Raw genomic sequence first — 18519 nt, forward strand, 5'->3', positions numbered from 1 at the left:
TGTGCCTAGCACAGGAACTGGTACCAGTAAGGCCTCAGCAAACCTATCTCATCACCACCATCATCACCATTTGTTCCTCTTCGGAAATTCGGGTTCATCACCTAGACTGTAAGCTGCCGATGGCTAACTCCCCATCCCCAGCTCCTGCTAGAGAGGGGACAGGTTTTCCTTAAAGATCACTGATAGCATATCTGCTCCTGGTAGCCTATACACCTTGTAAGGCAGAGCACACAGTAAACTCTCAGGATTGCCTACCCACATCCCCAGTCTCATGTCAAACCACCTTCCCACTTGCTCACCAAGCTCCAGCCACGCTGGCTGCCTTTCTGATCAAAAAGTAAATTCATTCCCGTCTCAGAACCTTTGCACTTACTGCTCCTGCAATGTTCTTCTCCCAGATGTCAGCATGGCTGGCTTCTTCTCATTATTCAAATGTCACTTCCTGAGACAGATCCTCCCTGATCACCTTGACCTCCTGGCCTCACTCTCTACTTTGCTTACTATGCTATTGGGGTCAAGTGACTAAGCGGCTGAGTAGAATTCCGGTCCCACCACTTACTAGCTGTGTGGCCTCAGGCAAGTTGCTTAACCTCTCTGTGCTTCAGCTCTCTCATCTGGCAAAGTGGAAACAATAATGGTTCCCACTTGATAAGGTTATTATGATGAATCACTATATATAAAGCTCTTGAAATAGTACCTGGCATATATACTAGGTGCTCTATCATGTCAGGAATTATTAATTTAGCTGCTTGTGTTATGTTTCTCCATCTAGGCTGTATATTCCAGGAGGACAGAGTCCTTACCTGTTTTATCCCTGCCTGGGAGAGAGAAGGCACTCAAATGTATGGATTGCTTAGAAAAGCTCTTGGAGTTCCTGTTGTGGTTCGGTGGGTTAACAACCCGACAAATATGCACGAGGATGCAGGTTCGATCCCTGGCCCAATCAGTGGATTAAGGATCCAGTGTTGCCCTAAGCCGCAGTGTAGGTCACAGACATGGCTCAGATCCGTCATTGCCATGGCTGTGGTGTAGGCCGGCAGCTGCACCTCTGATTTAACCCCTCGTCTGGGAAATTCTATGTGCAGCAGGTGTGGCCGAAAAAAAGGAAAAAGATAAAAAATAAAAAGCCTCGTGGGATTCCTGTCGTGGCTCGGCGATATCGAAACGGGTTCGATCCCTGGCCTCACTCAGTGGGTTAAGGATCCAGCGTTGCCATGAGCTGCGGGTGTAAGTCGCAGATGTGGCTTGGATCCTATGTTGCTGTGGCTGTGGCTTAGGCCTGCACCTACAGCTCCGATTCAACCCCTAGCCTGGGACTTCCATATGCCGAAGGTGAGGCCCTAAAAAGACCCACCCCCCAAAAAAAAAGCCTCTTAAGGGACACGCAGGCCTCTCTCTACCGCGTCTGGTGCCTTTGAGCGCGGTGCAACCTGTCCACCTTCTCTGGCTTCCACACTCCTCAAGGGCTCTGAGGCGCCCCCTGCTGGACACCGTCTAGGTTTCACCCTGAAGGAAGCCGATACCCGCCTCCTCCGGCTGTAAATTTTCCCAGACCGCCTGGCTCCGCCCTCTGGAGTAGGGACGGTAGAGCTGAGGGGTTCCGCGCATGCTCTTCGGAGCCAAAGGCCCCTGGATCTGAACTTGTGCTTCTCCAGTTACTCTGTGCCCCATGCCAGGAAAGTCTCTTATCCTCGGTCTCATGTGTAGAAGGTGGTAATGAGGCCCCTGCCCCCGCTTCCCCCGCATCCAAGTGGGGTGACATGACAGGACATGCCCTGTCCGCAGTGAGCCTTGCAGCCACCCCCACCCCCCAGGTCAGAACTTGGATGACCCCTGAGACGCTGTCTGTCTTCCCCAGCGAAACACCACCAGTGTATCCGGCTGTCCCTCCAGTGACAGACCCGCAGAGAGAGTCTGGACCACCCCGTTATCCGAGCCCCTCAGATCTCCTCTGTGCGCCCCATGCCCTGGTGAGAGAATCTGGCTTCTCAGCTTCTGGCTCCTTCTTCTGCAAGCAGGCAGTTGGCTGGGGGTGGCCTTACTGGGCTTGCACCCACTTCCGTGGCTGCTCTGTCTCCCCCATCATGGCCCCAGGGGCTGAGGTTTCCCTGGGCTTTTTCCCACCTCACTCCCCACTTGAACTCAGCTCTCACCAGTGCCCTTGGCTTTGGCTGCTGGCCACAGACACTTCGACTCCTGTATCTCTAGCCCAGAGCCCCAGACTCCTTGTGGGCCTGGTTCCTGAATGCCCCCCCTGGGGGGGAGCTCCCCCACCTGCCCCTTTCATGGCGCCATATTCCTGCCCTGACAGACGGTCCTTCTGACACCTGGACCCGGACTCCTGGCTTCTTACACCACTGTATCTCCCTGTCCACCCTCCTCCCATGGCCCCAGGGTGGGCTCTGGTCCTCCCCCGGCTCATCCCCATCTGGCTCCCCACGTGCCCATCCTAGTCCCCCACCCCAAAGCATCCCCTTGCTTATTACTCCTCTATTTCAGCCTGGGAGCTTCCCAGGGTGACCCTCTTCCTTCCTGGCCCCTCATCAAACTGGGCCCTCAGGCCAAGGCCTCACTTCCCCATCTGATTGGCAACTCAGGTGGGAGCAGAGGATGCCTTTCTCACTGGACTGAGAAGTCCCCTGGAAAGGACCCAAGATGCTCATGGGACAAGGAGCTGGGCCTCCACCTTCAGATTGGTCTTCCCAGGCCAGCTGAGCATGGTCCCAGAGCAGGGCCTCCGCCTCCACCATTAGACTGGAGGCCTTCTTGACACCAGATAGATCCCTTCCTTGATGTGGCCAGGCCAGTGACTCTTCCTGGAACAAGGAGTGTCTTACTCGCCCCTGCGACTTTAGGACCCTGCACTGGGTCTGGCCCGAGGCTGGGGCTTCAGGAATCATGGGTGGGTTGAATGAACCAATGAACAAATGCAGGTAGGCCCCATCTTAAATGGCAAGCCCACCTGACAATTGTCACCATCAGGGTTCAGAATCAAAGGAAAGCTGGAGGGGCTTGAGAGACCAGATGCCCCTCCCTCTTGGAGAGAACAGGTGTTTTAAGGCCCTAGACCACTCCCAAGACAAGCAGCTGAGAGGCCTAGGGAGGGGCTGGGTTTGAGAGCTGCTGGGAGGCCACAAAGTGAGTGCCTGGCCCAGAGCCTGGCACCACACCCTTCCCTCCTCAGCTTGTCCTCTTGAACCAGTGTAGGGGCAGCCTCTGCGCAGGGCTTAGAAAACGACTGATGAGACCAGATGCTAATGGAGGAGAGCATGAAGGGGACATGAACTGAAGAGGGACACTAAGCTGCCTCTTCCTGAGCCCCCCACACTGCCACCCCCTCATTCCCCACCCTGCCACCCCCTCATTCCCCACCCGGAGCCACTGGCATCCATTCCTGGGCCCAGGGAATCTGTCCCCTAGAGGGCATGCTGCCACACCTACTATCCTGCCTTCAGAAGGGAATGAAGGGGATCAAGAGAGGCCAGGAGGGCAGCCCGCGCACACACAGCCTGTTGTGGCTCCTGGGCAGCTTGGGTATCATTCAGGCGCCAGGACCAGCTCCCTGCTCCTTAGCCTCACAATCCCAGCCTTTGTCCGGCCAGGCCTGCTGGCTCCACACCCTCCCAAGGGCCCCTGGAAACCAGAGCAGCTGGAGCCCCACCAAGTATTTTTCCAGGGGCCCTCGGAAGACAGAGACGAATGCAAAGGGAGGGGTGTTCATTCATCCGTTTCTTCAATCATTCCTTCCTTGGACAGACATTTATTGAGCTCCCGTTTAGTGGCAGGCACTGTGCTAGGTGCTGGCGATTCAGCAGTGGGCCCAGCCCAGGCCCTGGCCCTCACTCATCTTACTTTCTAGATGCAAACAGATACCATCAGAACCCCTCTTTCGCGGTGTAGGGGCTGGGCTCGAGTACCGGACAGGAAAGGAGTGCTTGGGGCTGGGGCAGGTGAGGATACTACCAACTAAGGCCTATCTCCCTCGGGGGCCTCCGCCCCTCCAAGTCAGCTGGGGGAGGCTGGAGGATGGGTCATTCAGGGCTCTACCCACACGCTGCTGTTGGTCACTCGGGCCCCGAACCAGCCCTTCCAGTAGACGCGGTCCTGTCCCCCATGCTCGAAGCGAACGAAGCGGACGCCAGGCCCGTAGTCGGTGAAGGTGTGGGAGATCTAGGGGTGGGGAGAGGCGGGGAGGGGGAGGGAGGGTCAGGCTCGGAGCCCTGAGGCCTCTTCCAGCCACCCCAGCCCGGCGCTCCGACCCTGGATGTCTCAGCGCCGCGTCCCTCCTCTGAGCCTCTCAGCCAATCCAGCCAGGATGCGGGCGGGGTTTCTAATAGCCCCGCCCCCTCGCGCCCAGCGACCCCGCCTCCAAGCTCACCTCAATCCACCCGTCGTCGTTGTCCTGCGGCACTACCACCTGCCCGCTGTTGAACTCGGCCAGTACGTCCTCGTGCTCCGACAGCAGCTTCACCGTGAGCTCGTACAGGCAGCCGGCGTCTCTGCGGCCAGAGTACCTACTCCGAGGGAGGGAGCAATGGTCCAGAGCAGGCCTCAGCCCTGCTGAGCGGATACTCCGAGCCCGGCCCGCTGGAGAAGTTAACGCTGCAGGCCAGTACTACCAGTGTCCCCATTTTACAGATAAGAAAACCGAGGCCAGAGGGAGAAAGTGACCCGCCCAATGGCCAAACCCAAGGACTAAACCCCACTTGGGCCAAACCCAACCTCGGGACCAAAGCTAACCCACAGAGACACTCTTTGGAGCTCAGACATTGAAACATACACACACACACAAATAAAACTTGCCAACATTTAACACTCAGGAGGAGGAGTTCCTGTCATGGCACAGCAGAAATGAATCTGACTAGCATCCATGAGGATGCAGGTTCCATCCCTGGCCTCACTCAGTGGGTTAAGGATCCGGCGTTGCCCTGAGCTGTGGTGTAGGTCGAATAGGCGGCTGGGATCTGGCGTTGCTATGGCTGTGGTGTAGGCCAGCAGCTGTAGCTCCGATTGCACCCCTAGCCTGGGAACCTCCATGTGCCACAAGTGCGGCCTTAAGAAAGAAAAACAACAACAACCACCACCTCAGGAGGAAACAGTGTCTTTCAGAGAGCAGAAGCTTTTAATTTGATGAAGGCTAATTTACCAGTTTTATCTTTTATGGATTGTACTTTGGGTATCTTACCTAAAAAAATCTTCTCCTAACTCAAAAGTCCAAATTATTTATTTATGTGTTTTGTCCTTTTAGGGCTGCATCCAGGGCATATGGAGGTTCCCAGGCTAGGGGTCGAATCAGAGCTGTTGCTGTCGGCCTAGCCAGAGCCGCAGCAACGCCAGATCTGAGCCGCGTCTGTGACCTACACCGCAGCTCACAGTAATGCCAGATCCTTAACCCACTGAGCAAGGCCAGGGATGGAACCTGCAACCTCATGGTTCCTAGTCGGATTCGTTTCCGCTGCTGCGCCCCAACAGGAACTCCGCCAAATTATCTTCTCCTGAAAGCTTTATGGTTTTACTTCTTACATTTATGTCTATAACCCATTTCATAATAAAGTTTTGACTTTGGGGGAAAAAAATTAAACTCAGGAGGGGAGGTGGCTTTCCACCTTCTGAAAACCCGAGCCCCGGGTTTCAAGGCAGTGGTCCCTGAGGCAGGGCAGCCGTCTCCTGTTTGCCCCCAGCCCCGTTCTCCTTCCCCCAAGGCCACTCACCAGTCCTTCACCACGATGGCCGGCTGAGTGGTGTCCAGCAGCTCCTCCCAGTAGCCCTCAGCCTGCAGGTCAACGACCTGCGCTTTGCGACACCACCTGGGGAACGGGGGGGGGGCGGTTAGGAAGGAGTGAAGGCCCCCTCGCCCCCCTTGAGCTCCATCCCCCGTGTCCTTACTCAAAGGAGGAGGCAAAGTACTTCTTGACGCTCTCATCATGGATGAATTCCAGACCAGAGTCTCCAGGCAGCTCCTCCACCCTCCAGCCGTCGCCACCGTGCTCCACATCGCTCCAGCCCTCCAAGTCCTCTGTGGGGACACGACAACCACACGCGCGTCACCCAGTCCCCGCAAGGGCGTGGCGGGGCCGACCCGTGCCCCTATCTTGGAAGGAGGGGAGAACAGGGCGAACGTGGTACTTGAACAGCGTTGCGGTGGGCAAATGATGGTGGGGACAAATGGTGAGCACTTCCGGTTTGTCTCCGGATCCTCTTTCCCCCTTGGGAGGGTCCCCCATGGGGCCTGTCTTGCCCCAGCTCCTAGGGATGGAACGACCTGGGAGAGTGGCACTTCCCACCCCCACCCCAGGAGCAGGACAGGAAGATAATACTACGGTATGATGGGGGTTACTCTGTGCTGAGCACCGCGCCAGGCGCTTTATCAAGGCTGTCCTTGTTACGGCCCATTGTGCAGAAGGGGAAGTTGAGCCCCCCCAGGCCGGGGTAACAGTGCGTGACGGCTCACCTTCCCCGCATGGGTTGCGCAGCAGGTTGCGCCTCCTCTTGCTCAGGAAGTAGAACTGCTGCCAGTGGTCGCGCTCGTCCTCGGTGCCGCCCTCGGGCACCAGCCCCTCCTGCTGGCACTTGAGCAGCCACAGGGGGGCGCCGTCCACCAGCTCCTTCCAGCGCAGGCACACCAGGCGGCAGGCCTGCACCAGCTGGGCCGCCGGCAGCTCGGCCAGCACGCGCAGCAGCAGCGGCTCGGGCAGCTCATCCAGGTACGCCGCCTCCTCCTCCTCCCCCTCGTCCCCGGGCCGCTCCTCCTCGGCTCCCGCCTCCTCCGTGCACGCCTCCTCCTGCTGCTCCTCCGGGCTTGCCTCCTCTGGCTGGCCCACGCTCTCTAAGGGCGGGCAGAATGGGGCGGGGGCGGCTGTCCCAGACCGTCCCACGCCGCGCCCCACAACCGCGGTGCGTCTGGCATCCGCCCCCCACCCACGCTTGCGCAACCCGCAGCTGGGGGCCGGCGATTCCGTGACCAGAAACCGGGGCCACAGCGCAGCCCCGCATCTGAAGAGTGGCCTCAGAGGCCCCAGTGTCCCCTGCAGGGCGGGTAAACCCCATACGTGAGCCCATAGCAGTAACTGATGACATTATTAACACATGAAGTCCCTTAGCCCTCTCAACCACCCTCTTAAGATCCCTGATCCCTCACCTCCTCAGGGGAGCCCTCCTGGACTTCCCCATTTACATCCCCTCAACTCACAGGGGGTGGTTTATAAACACCTCTTTCCCCCACGAAGGAACTGCAGGAACCAGGTCTGGGAAACTCACCACTTCACTCCCACAGTGCCTGGCACCTGGCACCCTGCCTGGCACACTATCACCAGCTACTGTATATTGGACACTTAGCAAGAGTTAGGCACTGTTCTAAGCATTGTAATGTTATTTACTCTTTAAAGAGATGTGAGGATGCATCTCTTCGAGGATATCCCTCTTACTGTCCCTATTTCATTGATGAGGAAACTGAGGCACAGAGAAATAAAACGACCCAAACGAATGGTTGGAACCTGGATCTGAACCCAGGCAGCCTGGCTCCAGAGCCACTTTTTAACCACCACACCCTAGAGAAAAACAGCTCGTGGAGTTCCCGTGGTGGCACTGTGGAAACAAGTCTGACTAGGAACCATGAGGTTGTAGCTTCAATCCCTGGTCTTGCTCAATGGGTTAAGGATCTGGCATTGCACTGAGCTGTGGTGTAGGTCACAGACGTAGCTCAGATCCTGCATGGCTGTGGCTGTGGCGTAGGCTGGTAGCTGTAGCTCTGATTCTACCCCTAGCCTGGGAACCAACATATGCCGCAGGTGCAGCCCTAAAAAAAGAAAAGATAAAAGACAAAAAAGGAAACAAAAACAGCTCGTTGGCTTAGGATTTTGATTTTGCAGATGAAAATGCTCTGGCTCAGAGATGTGGAGTGACTTGCCAAACATCACACTGCTAGGATTTGGGCAGGGGACACGGGGATCTGAGGCCTGAAGGGAAGGAGCACGGGGGCTTGGGGACAGGGGAGGGAGGTCATAAGAACAGAACATGGGGGAGTTCCCGTTGTGGCGCAACAGAATTGAATCCGACTAGGAACCATGAGGTAGCGGGTTTGATCCCTGGCCTCGCTCAGTGGGTTAAGGATCCGGCGTTTCCGTGAGCTGTGGTGTAGGTCATAGACGCAGCTTGGATCCTGTGTGACTGGGGCTGGGGCGTAGGCTGGCAGCTGAGCTGCATCTGGACCCATAGCCTGGGAATCTCCATATGCCATATCCAACAGGAAGTTGAAATAAGTGCTCGTGAAGGAAGGTTTCTTCCCTCCCTTTTCCTATCCCTGGTCCTCAGCTTCCTTATCTATAAAATGGGCCTAATCCCTGTACAGACCATTCAGTGCTGATATTCAGCTCCCGAGAGGGGCAAGGACATTCCAGTTTATAAGGAGAAGGACAGATGTCAGGAGCTGTGAGCTGGACTGTCTCCTGGATCCTTGCTGGCCTCGGCTGGGCCACTGAAGCCTTGAGTAAGCAGATACCAAGTGCCCAGAGTCCCTGGAGGAGGGGGAGACAGTGGGGAGGAGACGGGGCCATTCTGGGTGAGAGGGAAGCCACTACTCTCAGACCTAGGATGAGGGGTTCCTAAGGGCTGGGCCCTGGGAAGCCGAGGTGCTGGTGGAAACAGACCAGGCATGGGGGCAGGAGCAGGTAAGGCCTAGACTCAAGTCTGAGTGTGGACAGGGCCCGGCCAGCCTACCCTTCATGTCCTCACGTGCAGCTTTTCTCCTCCTCCCCACGCGGCCAGGGCCCTGAGAGCCGGATCAGGGTTTACCCCTTTGGAGCCCAGAGCACATAGTGAGTCCTCAGTAAGTCTTATTTAGTGACTCATTATTCAACACAGTTCCTTTCATTATTTGCATTTTGGTTTTTCTTTTTGGCCACATCTTTAAGATGTGGGTCTTTATCCTTCCCTGTGCAAGGAAGAAACTGAGGCCCAGAGAGGCTTACTGGCTGCTCCCAAGTCGCAGGGCAGAGCAGTGGAAAGGCAGAGAGGAAAATGCCTGCCCTGGAGCCACGTCACCTGCCCATCCTGCCGCCCACAGCTCTCTGGGGAGTTGGGCTCAGTGTCCTCACCTCTCCACCCCTCCCCCTGCCCTGCCCTGCCCTGCCCTGCCCTGTCCTGCCCTGGTGGACACCTGATGCTCCCCCGAAAGGTGCACCTCGCCCGGTCCCCTCTCCTGGCCCCAGGCCTGGCATTCAAGGCCCCAGATCTAATTACAGGGCCCCCCACCCCCTCTCAAGCTCACACAACTCCCTACATTGTTGCCTTCGGGAAGTTATCTGGCCCCTGGAAGCTGCCTCCAAGGCTGATTCACTTGGCCCTGGGAAAAAGCAGGAACCTATTCTGGGGCCCTATAAAGGGTGTGGCAAAGGGGCCACAGATTGGGAGCAGGGGCCGAAGGAGCTAGGATTTTCAGGGATGGGGGGCGGGGCGGAGGGCTCGGGTACCTGCGTGAGCATCAGTTTGTTACCTCTGCCTCCCCAAGCAATGGCCACTCTCAGGTAGGCCTGGTGAGCAGGGAGTGTGGGGATGCTAGAGCAGCTCTCTTTCCCACCCTGACTCAGCAGACAACCCCTACAGGCCCAGCAGGGAGGCAGGGGGCCTTTGGTACCAGAGGAGATGACTGGGCAGTCTCAAAAACCGGAGCATTGACTACAGGCGACGCCCCCAGCCCTCCCGGGTCCCCACTGGGCACGCAGTCACCCAAATAAAGGACAGCCCCTCCAGATAACGGATCCCAGGAGGAAGGCTAGGATGGGATGGGGAGAGGCTAGTAACCCCAAGAAATCCACTGGGATTTAGGCAACTCAGGGGCCAGAGTTGGCAAACGGAAGAAGCTGATGGAAGAAAGAGGCTTGTGGCTTATTGCATGCCAGATGGGTTCCAGACCCCGCGGGACAAACCCTCGGGAAGCTGCGAGGAGGCAGGAACGTGGCATTATTCGTATGCTATTTCCTGGGTCTCCCTCCTTGCCTGCCATCTCTTGGGGCCTCCCGCAGACAGAGGGCTGTGCTCTTTTGAGACTGTCTCAAGGGCTTTGCTTGGGTGAAAGTGTGCCGCGCTGGGTCGGGGCGGGAGGTGGTGAGGGGGCCAGGGGTCTTGGTCTCTGATGTCCCCTCTCTGCAGTACTCGCCCGCCTGCCCCGGTCTCCCCTCCTGGGTTAAGCGAGTGGATCCGGCCGCAGCGGCTACCTGGGTCACCGTCTCCGTCCATCGCTGCGGAGGGCGGTCGCGAGAGGAGGAGGAGCCGGAGCACTGCGGGGCTGTCCGAGTCCCGCGGCGGCGGCGGCGGCGGCGGCGGCGGCGGCGGCGGCGGCGGCGGCGGCGGCGGCGGCGAGTCCAGGCGCTGCCCGCGTCTGGGTCGGGTCCCCGCCGGCCGCGCCTCTTAAAGGCCCCCGCCTCCGCCCCCGCCCCGCCTTTGGCCCTGCGCCCGGACGCCCAGCAGTCCCGAGCGATCAGCCGGAGGCCTGAAGCTCTCGGTTCCTGGGAGGATCGACAAGGAGGCCAGGAAAGGTCAGGGGTCGGGTTTGGTTTTTGTGTTTTAATGGGGGTAGGGGGAGTCCGGTTCGGAACGGCTCCCAGCGCCGCCCTGGGCTGGCTGCTGGGAGGCGGCGGCGAGGGAACAGGGAGAGTCTGGGTCAGGCGGAGGGTGCGGGGCGCGCCGCCCAGGCGGAGGGAGCGAAGCCGAGGCTCCTCCTGGCACCGCCCCCACCTCGAGGTAATTTTCCTACCTCTGCGGGGGGCGCGTCCCAGGACTCTCGCTCCCCGCGCCGCTGGGACCCGGTCGGGCGGCGGAGGCGGGGCCGGGGCGGGGCCTGGAGGGCCGGGGCGGGGCCGCACCCACGGGCGACCGCAGGCCGAGCCCGGCTCAGCCGCGGCCACCGAGCGGGATCGCACAGCGGCGGCCGAGTGCAGGTGACCTGCGGGAGTGGGCGCGGGGCGCGGGCGCGGGGTGCGTGCGGGGGCCGGGCGGGCGGGCGGGCTCGGCGTTTCCCGGCCCCGCCGCAGTGCGCAGAGGGAGGCCTGGTGCCGACAAGGCCCAGGCCTCGGGGTTGCTCGGCGCGGCCTCGAGCGGCGGCGCGGGCGCGAACCCCAGCTGGGGTCTCCATCGATGCGCAGGGGTCCGAGCCTCGACTTTGGGGGACATTTGAAAGCCACAAGGCGGGATGGGAAATCCAAGGCGCGCGCGGTGAGGGGGCACCTGGGGCTGGAGCCCAGCCACAGCGGTGGGAGTAAGGGTATAGGAAAGGCCGTTCCCCATCACTCACGCCTCCTCCAGTCCCAGCCAGTTAGATCATTTCCTCCGCAGAAGGTGGTTTGAGCGCTTTGGTCCTACGTCAGAGACAATGGTCATTATCCTCCCCCCACACGTTCTCTCCCTCGTCCGTTTTGAGAATGGGAGAGAGAATGCAGAAGGCACCAGAGAGGCTGCAGGGCTGCGGATTATTCCCACTCTAAAGACGGTCAGGCCTATTGAAAAAGGCTGGCTCTAGGAGTTCCCGTCGTGGCGCAGCGAGAACCAATCTACTAGGAACTATGAGGTTGCGGGTTCGATCCCTGGCCTCGCTCAGTGGGTTAAGGATCTGACGTTGCCGTAAGCTGTGGTGTTAGGCCAGAGAGGAGGCTCGAATCAGGCGTTGCTGTAGCTCGGCCTAGGCTGGCAGCAACAGCTCCGATTCGATCCCTCGCCTGGGAACCTCTCTATGCCGCAGGTGCAGCCCTGAAAGGACCAAAAAAAAAAAAAAAAAAAAAAAGACTGGCTCTAATGGCTCTAGACCCAGAGAAGGCTCTGGCTCCTTTCCCCTCTGCTCCTGTCTGTGTACCTCTGGGCAGATGCTGCCACCTTTTCTGCCTCCTTAGCTCCCCTCAGAGACTATTGTGAGATGCTTGTAAAAAAATTAGAGCTCACCTTTTACTGCGCTTCCGCTGTGTCTCAGGCTCCTCGAACCCTCCTCAGGAGGTAAGTACCCTTCCTGACCCCATTTTACAGAGGAGGAAATTGAGGCTCAGAGAGGCTGACTTTCCTGGGATAGTCAAAGGCAGAGCTGGGAGGGGAACCTCCACCACCGCTGCGTGCTGTGAATACCTGGTCCTGGGAAGAGGGCCAGGTCTGTAGTGCAGCTTTTCAACAACCACAGGAGCGTGTCCAGAAGCCATGGCCGTGGGCAACATCAACGAGCTGCCGGAAAACATCCTGCTGGAGTTGTTCACGCACGTGCCCGCCCGCCAGCTGCTGCTGCGCTGCCGCCTGGTCTGCAGCCTCTGGCGCGACCTCATCGACCTCGTGACCCTCTGGAAGCGCAAATGCCTGCGCGAGGGCTTTATCACTGAGGACTGGGACCAGCCCGTGGCCGACTGGAAGATCTTCTATTTCCTTCGCAGCCTCCGCAGGAACCTCCTGCACAACCCATGTGCCGAAGGTGGGGTGCAGACTGGGTCTGACGTCCCCCCAACACACACACACACTGTCATGAGACCATCTAACATTTATTAAGCACTTACTAGGAGCCAGCCAGGCATTTGGAGGGTTTTAACTTCTTTCATTCCCTCACAGTAATCCTAAGAGGTAGGTACTGTTGCACACCCATTTTTCAGATGGACAAACTGAGGCCAAGAGTGTCATTTCTTATTCCACTCTTAAGATTATTCCCCCAGTGGCCTTTCCTAGGAGAGGGAATGTTGGCTAATTGGAACTAATTGTGCCCAAGACACAAGATTTTCTTAGCCTAGTTCCCAGACTCCAGGACTAGGCCTATAGGATTGTCCCAAGGGCAAAAGGGGGCTTTGCTTATGAAAGAATGAGAGATCCAGTCTTCTTTCTAGTACATTACAACAGGTGAAACAAGACTCCGCATCATCCAGATTCCCTGCCCCCTCTCCCCTTTTTTGGCTTTGTGGGGCCATACCCATGGCATATGGAAGTTTCCAGGCTAGGGACTGAATCAGAGCTACAGCTGCCAGCCTACACCACAACCACAGCAACAAAATATCAGAGCTTCATCTACAACCTACACCACAGCTCACAGCAACGCTGGATCCTTAACCCGCAGAGTGAGGCCAGGGATCAAACCTGTGTCCTCATGGATGCTAGTTGGGTTCATTACTGCTGAGCCACAGTGGGAACTCCTAAGATCCCCCTTTTCCCTTGCTATGGGTAACTCATTAGCTAGACAGTGGGATGGGATGAGAACCTCCTCCATTATGTGGCCAAATTCTGCAAAATGAGAATAAAACAACCCCAAGCTGTCCAGAGCTTTAGGATACCTACCGCATTTGACTCCCCAACAGTTCTTGACCACCAGTTGGCACACTACTGTCCATAAGCCACATCTGGCCCAGGAGCTAAAAATAGTTTGTATGGTTTTAAGAGGTTAAATTTTTTTTTTTTAAAGGCTATAAGGGAGTTCCCTTCATGGCTCAGCAGTTAATGAACACAACTAGGATCCATGAGGCCATAGGTTCGATCCCTGGCCTCGCTCTGCTCTGTGTTTGAAGGATCTGGCATTGCCATGAGCTGTGGTGTAGGTTGCAGATTCAGCTCAAATTTGGTGTTGCTGTAGCTGTGGCTGTGGCATAGGCTGGCAGCTATAGCTCCAATTTGACCCCTAGCCTGGGAACTTCCATATGCCATGAGTGCCACCCTAAAAAGCCAAAAAAAAAAAAAAAAAAAAAAGGCTATATGTATAGTCAATATGTAACCCACAAAACCTAAAATAGTTTGACCCTTTATAGAAAAAGTTTGCCAGCCCCTGTTCTTCACCCCGGTTTATGGAGGACAAAACCAAAGCTCAGAGAGAGAAGGCAGCTTGCCTAAGGTCATGGAGCCCAGTATGGGTAGAGCTGGGACTAGACCCAGATCTGTCTGGCTGGCATCAGAATGTTCTCCATCACCGAAGTGGTCCAGCCATTCCCATTATCACATGTCTCAGAATTCCCAGTAGAAGTCAGTTTTCACGGGGCCTGGCACACAGGAAGCAAATAATACAAGGCAGGCGGTGTTGATCTGCCGTGTTCCCCAGCCCAGGGCTTGAGGGCAACTCCTGAAATCCAGGGAGAGATGCCAGGAGCAAGGAAGACATGGGAGGTGACCACTGGTGGTGGGGGGGGGCGGGATGGGGAGCTTCCCTTTGATGGGAACTCTGCTTTCCACCAGAGGGATTTGAGTTCTGGAGCCTGGACGTGAATGGAGGTGATGAGTGGAAGGTGGAGGATCTCTCTAGAGACCAGAGGAAGGAATTCCCCAATGACCAGGTCAAGAAATACTTCGTGACTTCTTATTAGTAAGATCCAAGGGGTTCCGGGGTTGGGGGGAAGCCCAAGTCACTGGCACACTGGGGTCTCTCCTGCTCTGAGAGGGGCAGTCCTAGCCCCCGGTGCCCTAGTGGTGAGCCCCAGCCCCTCCCACCCCCAGCACCTGCCTCAAGTCCCAGGTGGTGGACCTCAAGGCCGAAGGGTATTGGGAGGAGCTGATGGACACCACACGGCCGGACATCGAGGTCAAGGACTGGTGAGTGCCTGGGGCGAGGGTCTGGGGGAGGGCGCCTGTCACTCAGGCGCCCCACCCCCACCCTGCCCCCCACCTCCGAGGCCCTAAATGGGCCCTCCCTCTGCCTGCAGGTTCGCAGCCAGGCCAGACTGCGGGTCCAAGTACCAGCTGTGTGTTCAGCTCCTGTCGTCAGCGCATGCGCCTCTGGGGACCTTCCAGCCAGACCCAGCAATGATCCAGCAGAAGAGCGATGCCAAGTGGAGGGAGGTGTGTGAGCTGGGGAGAGGCCAGGGGGCACCCTGCCCAAGGCTGACACTGTAGTCAGATAGGCCTGGGTTCAGATCCCAGCTCTGCTACTTCTCACCTGGGCTATGGCTGCTCTGAGCTCTAAAAGACATCGATAAAATGATGCTGGTAAAGCCATATTCAAAAAGTTGACTATAATTCATTACCAATATCAGTTATTACTATTATCTAGGTCAGGGTTCAGCAAACTTGTTCTTAAAAGGTCAGATACTGGAGTTCCCACTGTGGCTCAGTGGGTTAAGAACTCCACGTAGTGTCCCTGAGGATTCGGGTTTGATCCCTGCCCTCACTCAGTGGGTTAAGTAGTCCCCCTTGTGGAGTGTTGGAGTCCCACTTGTGGCCCAGTGGAAATGAATCTGACTAGGAAGCATGAGGTTGCGGGTTTAATCCCTGGCCTCCCTCAGTGGGTTAAGGATCTGGCATTGCCATGACCTGTAGTGTAAGTTGCAGACACAGCTTGGATCCTGCGTGGCTGTGGCTGTGGCATAAGCCAGTAGCTGTAGCTCTGATTTGACCCCTACCTGGAAACCTCCATATGCCACGGGTGCAGCCCTAAAAAGAAAAAAAAAAAAAAAAAAAAGAATCCAGCATGTTGCAAGCTGTGGTATAGGTCACAGATGTGGCTCGGATCCAGTGTTGCTGTGTCTGTGGCGTCAGCCAGCAGCTGCAGCTCTGATTCAACCCCTAGCCTGGGAACTTCATATGCAGCAGGTACAGCTGTAAAAAGACAAAAAAGGCCAGATACAAATAGTTAAGCATTACAGGGTGTACTATCTCTTTTATTACTCACCTCTTCAACTGTGCCTTTGTGTTGAGAAAGCAGCTTTAGCAAATGGACATGGCCGTGTTCCAATAAAACTTTATTTACAAAAATAGGTAGTGAGCCCCTAGACCATGGTTTGCCAATGCCTCACCTAGACCAGGGCTCTTGAGTAGAACTTTCTGCAGTTATAGAAATAGCCTGGCTGCCCCATCCCATTTCTTAGCCAAGGGCCACATGTGACTTATTGAAAACCTAATGAGTCCATTCCTAGTGCGACTGAGAAACTGAATTTTTAATTTTATCTAACTTTATTTATTTATTTATTTATTTTGTCTTTTTGTCATTTCTTGGGCCGCTCTTACGGCATATGGAGGTTCCCAGGCTAGGGGTCGAATTGGAGCTGTAGCCACCGGCCTACACCAGAGCCACAGCGATGCAGGATCGGAGCCACATCTGCAACCTACACCACAGCTCACGGCAATGCCAGATCCTTAACCCACTAAGCAAGGCCAGGGATCGAACCCACAACCTCATGGTTCCTAGTCAGATTTGTTAACCACTGAGCCACAACAGGAACTCCTAACTTTAATTAATTTCAACTCACATAGCCACATGTGCTCAGTGACGACTGTCTTGGACATCTTTTGGCAGCTGGCAAAGTTTTCTTCAGTTCCTTTGAGCTGCATTGAGATAATCCCATGGCCTGGACCCAGCAGGATTTAACTCCATTTTACAGATGAGGAGACTGAGGCATAGACAGGAGGGGTGGTCTGCCCAGAATCAGAGTTTGGACTAGAATTCCATCTGCTGACTCTGGTTTGAGCCCTAAGACCTCAGCGCATCCTGGCCCCCTCACCCCCCCAGGCAGGGCCACGCTCAGAGTCAACTCCTCTGACCACTCTCCTCCCCCCCCACCTGCTCCCCACCCCACCCCCAGGTCTCCCACACGTTCTCCAACTATCCGCCCGGCGTCCGCTACATCTGGTTTCAGCACGGCGGCGTGGACACTCACTACTGGGCCGGCTGGTACGGCCCGAGGGTCACCAACAGCAGCATCACCATCGGGCCCCCACTGCCGTGACGCCCCCAGGCCCCCAGCCACCTAACCCCAACTGGTAAACTGCTGGTAGAGAAGGGCTGGGCTTGGGAAGGGGAGGTGGGGGCCAGGCTCCCCTAGACTTCCTAGTTCATCCTTGCCCCCCTGCCCCCAGCTGCCTCTCTGTGGCACCTCTTACTTTGGGCCACCTTTGTATGTTATTGTGGCTAGCTCTCTGCCTGGGGCTCTCAACCTGAATGATAGGGCTCCTGAGGTTAGGGGGGTACAGGGCGTTCCCCCAGGCTCCTCCCCCAGATGCCTCTGACGGAGGGTCTCCAAGCTCCACTGGCAACCAGTGTCCCTTCCTGGGCCTTTTCTCACTGTCCTCTTTGAGGGCCTTTCAAGCAGGGACAGTCGAGACACCGGGTAAGCCCACGGCTCCCCTGCACGGCTGCCCTCCCAGATGCTAGGAGGTGAGCACGTAGCTCAGATGGGTCTGGGAGTGGAAGGAGGGCTCTGCCGGCCCATCCTCTGCCCCATTCTTTGCCACTCTCAAGCTCCCTGGCTCTGCCCACATGCTCAGAGAGGTAGTTTTGGCCCAGAAGTTCAGGCCTGATCCTGAGATAGGCAGGCCTCGGGTGGGGTGGGGTCCTGGCCGGGTCTGGACTGGCCTTACTGTCCATGAAGTTCCAGAAGCCACATGGGTAGGAAATGAGGGCAGGGGTCTCCAAATGACACCCCTGGGATCCTGTGCACGGTAACCCAGGGCAGGAAGGGGGCAGGATTGGACCCTGAGAGCTGGGATGTGTGAGCCCTGGATAAGTGGGGGGGAGAGGGCGCAGGTTAAGGACCATTTGTCCACCTGCATGCCTAGGCCAGGCCCCCAACCTACCCTCGGAACTGCCGTTCCCAGGACCTCCCCACCCTGTCCGACCATGTTCCTGCCTCTCCCTCCTGCTGGAAGGACAGAGTGCTCTGATCCTACCCCTGCTGCATGTGGCCAAATAAAAGGTCTTCCCAGCCCAACCTGTGCCCTGTGCTTTCTAGGGTGCGGGTGGGGGGAACCATAGACCTTGGGGGAGATCCTGCCCCTGGTCTGCAGAAGCCACAACTTGTATGGCTCTGTCCAAGGTACAGAGAGAAATGAACATCTCCGGGCCAGACCTTCACAGAAGGAGGGACAAAACAGACCCCTGGATGAGCTGCAGACACCTTGCCCTGGCAGTCCTCCAGTATACTGCCAGCTTCCTCTGGAGGCCTGGCCACGCTGAGGGGGGAGTGCTGGGGCGGGGGGGAATATCTCCAGCAGCTCTTGCATGGCCCTCATGCTGGGTCAGCGGTATCCCAGGCACTGCTTACTGGTGTGTTCCTCACTGCCCAGAGCGTTCCCGACATTAGATGCAGTCAAAGAATTTAGAACGGTGCCTGGCACACAGTAGGTGCTCAATAAGTACTGTTAATGTGCACTGTTTCACGCAACAGTGAGCTAAACTAGGGCTTCAGCTAGGGCAGGGACCACCACCCAACAGCTGTGAGATTAGCAAGTTCGCCAAAGACACCCTTCCTTGGAGAAGATGCAGCCCCGAAGAGTTAATAACTGGCCGCGATCAAGCACCCTTGTGCAGTGCACAGCCTGCACGACGCTTTGCGGTTGCCTGATGAACGGGGGGGAAAAAAGGAATTCATTAACTTAATCCTAACAAAAACGCAGAGAGGTACTTTGGAGGAAACTCAGGCCTGCCCGAGTTCAGGTCCTAGGGGAGCGTAGGCGCCAGGCTCACGGCCAGCGTTTCAGCAGTCACCCTGCAGGCGGGACCCCACCTCCCTCGCTCCCTCCGCGCCGCGTAGCGGTCGGAGCAGGGGCCCGGCGGGGGCGGGGGCTAGGTCAGGAGGCGGCTCCCGCTTCCCC

General features: G+C 57.1%; 2 protein-coding genes across 10 annotated transcripts; one reads left to right on the forward strand and one right to left on the reverse strand.

The window, feature by feature from the left end:
* Positions 1–3740: 3740 nt before the first annotated feature.
* On the reverse strand, positions 3741–10377 carry FBXO2 (F-box protein 2). Of its 2 annotated transcripts, XM_084962778.1 has the most exons (7): positions 10332–10377; positions 10212–10295; positions 6452–6826; positions 5887–6016; positions 5712–5807; positions 4379–4514; positions 3741–4170 (listed from the first exon to the last, which is right to left on the reverse strand). In XM_084962778.1, the coding sequence occupies exons 2-7, from the start codon at positions 10231–10233 to the stop codon at positions 4036–4038; spliced, it is 894 nt and encodes a 297-aa protein (XP_084818904.1). In that variant the 5' UTR covers positions 10234–10295; positions 10332–10377; the 3' UTR covers positions 3741–4035. The 2 variants fall into 2 exon arrangements, with proteins under 2 accessions (XP_084818904.1, XP_020950994.1); XM_021095335.2 differs by having other exon boundaries at positions 10212–10377.
* Positions 10378–10433: 56 nt separating this feature from the next.
* Positions 10434–17636, forward strand: FBXO44 (F-box protein 44). 8 transcript variants are annotated; one of them, XM_021095337.2, is made up of 6 exons: positions 10434–10532; positions 12158–12439; positions 14173–14299; positions 14431–14526; positions 14637–14772; positions 16512–17636. In XM_021095337.2, exons 2-6 carry the CDS (start codon positions 12175–12177, stop codon positions 16653–16655), a joined length of 768 nt encoding a protein of 255 aa, XP_020950996.1. In that variant the 5' UTR covers positions 10434–10532; positions 12158–12174; the 3' UTR covers positions 16656–17636. The 8 variants fall into 8 exon arrangements, with proteins under 8 accessions (XP_020950996.1, XP_020950997.1, XP_084818907.1 ...); XM_084962779.1 differs by lacking the exon at positions 10434–10532 and adding an exon at positions 10862–10934 and having other exon boundaries at positions 12010–12439; XM_003481951.4 differs by lacking the exon at positions 10434–10532 and adding an exon at positions 10862–10934.
* The last annotated feature ends 883 nt before the right edge of the window (positions 17637–18519 follow it).

Source organism: Sus scrofa, chromosome 6, assembly GCF_054392235.1.
Source record: "Sus scrofa isolate SSC_HxYL_T2T_F1_AM1 chromosome 6, Sscrofa_HxYL_maternal_Yorkshire_Landrace_v2.0, whole genome shotgun sequence".
In the NCBI taxonomy this organism is placed as follows: Eukaryota; Metazoa; Chordata; class Mammalia; order Artiodactyla; family Suidae; genus Sus; species Sus scrofa.

Coding starts and splice junctions, on each gene's coding strand:
- FBXO2 (XM_084962778.1), bottom strand. CDS start 10,233: ATGGACGGAGACGGTGACCCAG. Junction 6,827..10,211: donor GGACGGAGACGGTGACCCAG/GTAGCCGCTGCG, acceptor GCCCGCCCTTAG/AGAGCGTGGGCCAGCCAGAG. Junction 5,808..5,886: donor TACTTTGCCTCCTCCTTTGA/GTAAGGACACGG, acceptor CCCGTTCCCCAG/GTGGTGTCGCAAAGCGCAGG.
- FBXO44 (XM_013998980.3), top strand. CDS start 12,175: ATGGCCGTGGGCAACATCAACGAGCTGCCGGAAAACATCCTGCTGGAG. Junction 14,527..14,636: donor GACATCGAGGTCAAGGACTG/GTGAGTGCCTGG, acceptor CTCTGCCTGCAG/GTTCGCAGCCAGGCCAGACT. Junction 14,773..16,511: donor GCGATGCCAAGTGGAGGGAG/GTGTGTGAGCTG, acceptor CCCCACCCCCAG/GTCTCCCACACGTTCTCCAA.